Below are 2056 nucleotides of genomic sequence, written 5' to 3'. Positions count from 1 at the left end.
TGCCTTCCTCCATGGACACCCCCAGCCCCTCCACCAGCTCCCGGTCCAGACACCTAACTGTCCTTGGCCCCAGTGTTACCCAGAGAGGGAGCCTGGATCCTGGATGTGGGGCACAAACCAGGGCACCCCCAAACCACAGCAGAGGCTGAGATGTCAGTGAAGATGCCCAGGGCTTGTGCGTGGAGAAAGGTGGGTGAGAGGGAAGCCCAGGTGCAGCAAGGGCCAAGATGCAGGACCCCAGACCCCTGGGAGCCCCATGACTCGGGTCTCAAACTCACCCACACAATAGACAGTCTCACTCCAGGTCCCCAACTTTGTGCAGGTGCTCTGGGGCACTGAGGGCCAATAGCCCTCCTTGCAGCTCCACATCACCACATCGCCTGGGTTGTAGGATGACTGTTTTGGTGTGAACTCAGCCCCTCTGTTCCAGGAGTCTGGTTCTTGGCACTTTCCTGCAGCAGGAACATGGGGATGGTGTCACTGGGAAATGGCTCCAGCACCGCTGGACCCTGCATGCCATTCCCATCAGCCGCTACAGATCCAGATGAGACCTGGTTTCACGCAGACATCCTGCCTCTGGCTGCTGAATAGGAAGGCCCTTTGTCACCCTCCCTGCAATTCAGTGCCTCACGCATGTGATTCCCTGGGGGTACCCTGTGCGCTTCTCAATGTACGCACCCCCACGCTCCAGGAGATGTGCATGATACTGCCCCTCCGGACACCGCCCGCACACCCCCATTTCCAAGCTGAGAGTCCCTGGGATTCTGGATGGACAACCATCCCCAAGACAGGGGTTGAGGGCTCACCCAAAACATGGGGGCAAGACTCCACCCTGGCCCCAAGGCAGCACAGTGTCAGCGAGGACCAGGCCCTGAGACCACGGGGTTTTAGGGAACCCCACTTTCTCTGGCAGGGGGCCGCCTCGCTCCACACACTGTGGCTCCCATTCCAGAGGCATCGGATCATGGGCTGCGAGGGCTCATGATCCTTTGGGCAGCTCAGAGTCACCAGCTCCTCCCTGGCATAGTACAGCTTGTCTGGGGCAAAGCGCAGATATGGGTCTCCGGTGGGTTTCTGGCACTTTTCTGTTAGGAGAAACCCTGGTTTTGAGGCATTGGTGAAGAACAAGCCACAGGCCCCCAGGCCAGGCCCTGCACATAGACACGTAGAGGGGCCCCCCACATACGTGTGTAGCAGTACTTATACACCCACGCCCCACCCCCACAGTGTCCCCCAGCGCACACCAGCTCACACTGCCACCCAGCCTAGAGTAACCAGCATGTACCCTTAGCTCCACACACCATCAGTGCACACCCACACCACACACAGGCCTTTCAAAGGGGGATGATGATGATGATGTTCCCTGTGTGTGCTGTTATATATGCCCAACTCTTGGCTCAATGGCCCCGGCACCATTGGTGCAACATCCCAGGTGTGCATAGGCCAAGCGGGGTCACTCCACAAGCCCTCAGCAGAGATGAACGTTTGCCCCACTGACCCCTTTGCAAGGCACAAGCGTACAGAGACAGTGGGAAAATTGGTTGGAAAACAATATGATTGAGAGAGGTGTGATGAGCAGCAGGACAAAGCAACTATGTCAAGGCAACTATGATCACCCCATACTGGTGAACAAGTTAAGAGGCTGTGACTTGGATGACTACACAGTCCAGTGGGTGGCGAATTGGCTGGAGGGTCGCACCCAGAGAGTCGTGGTGGAGGGGTCGGTTTCGACCTGGAAGGGTGTGGGCAGTGGGGTCCCGCAGGGCTCGGTCCTTGGACCGATACTCTTTAATGGCTTCATCAGTGACTTGGACGAGGGAGTGAAGTGTACTCTGTCCAAGTTTGCAGATGACACAAAGCTATGGGGAGATGTGGACACGCCGGAGGGCAGGGAACAGCTGCAAGCAGACCTGGACAGGTTGGACAAGTGGGCAGAAAACAACAGAATGCAGTTCAACAAGGAGAAATGCAAAGTTCTGCACCTAGGGAGGAAAAATGTCCGGCACACCTACAGCCTGGGAAACAACCTGTTTGGAGGCACGGAAGTGGAAAGGGA

The 2056-nt window shown here is 57.1% G+C and overlaps 1 protein-coding gene across 5 annotated transcripts in view; it reads right to left on the bottom strand.

Moving 5' to 3' along the window:
• The window catches only part of LOC102388610, a 17802-nt gene extending 16729 nt beyond the window's left edge, over positions 1 to 1073 (bottom strand). For all 5 annotated transcript variants that reach the window (XM_025207481.1, XM_025207483.1, XM_025207484.1 and 2 more), the window contains exons 1-2: positions 906 to 1073; positions 279 to 452 (exon numbers count right to left, since the gene is read on the bottom strand). In XM_025207481.1, the coding sequence (XP_025063266.1) occupies positions 279 to 452; positions 906 to 966 (235 nt within the window). In that variant the 5' untranslated portion in view covers positions 967 to 1073. The remainder of the gene's footprint in view (positions 1 to 278; positions 453 to 905) is intronic.
• Positions 1074 to 2056: the final 983 nt, after the last annotated feature.

Source organism: Alligator sinensis, unplaced genomic scaffold (genome assembly GCF_000455745.1).
Source record: "Alligator sinensis unplaced genomic scaffold, ASM45574v1 scaffold783_1, whole genome shotgun sequence".
In the NCBI taxonomy this organism is placed as follows: Eukaryota; Metazoa; Chordata; order Crocodylia; family Alligatoridae; genus Alligator; species Alligator sinensis.
Note: the sequence above shows the minus strand (reverse complement) of the source record. Positions and strands in the feature narration are given on the sequence as shown.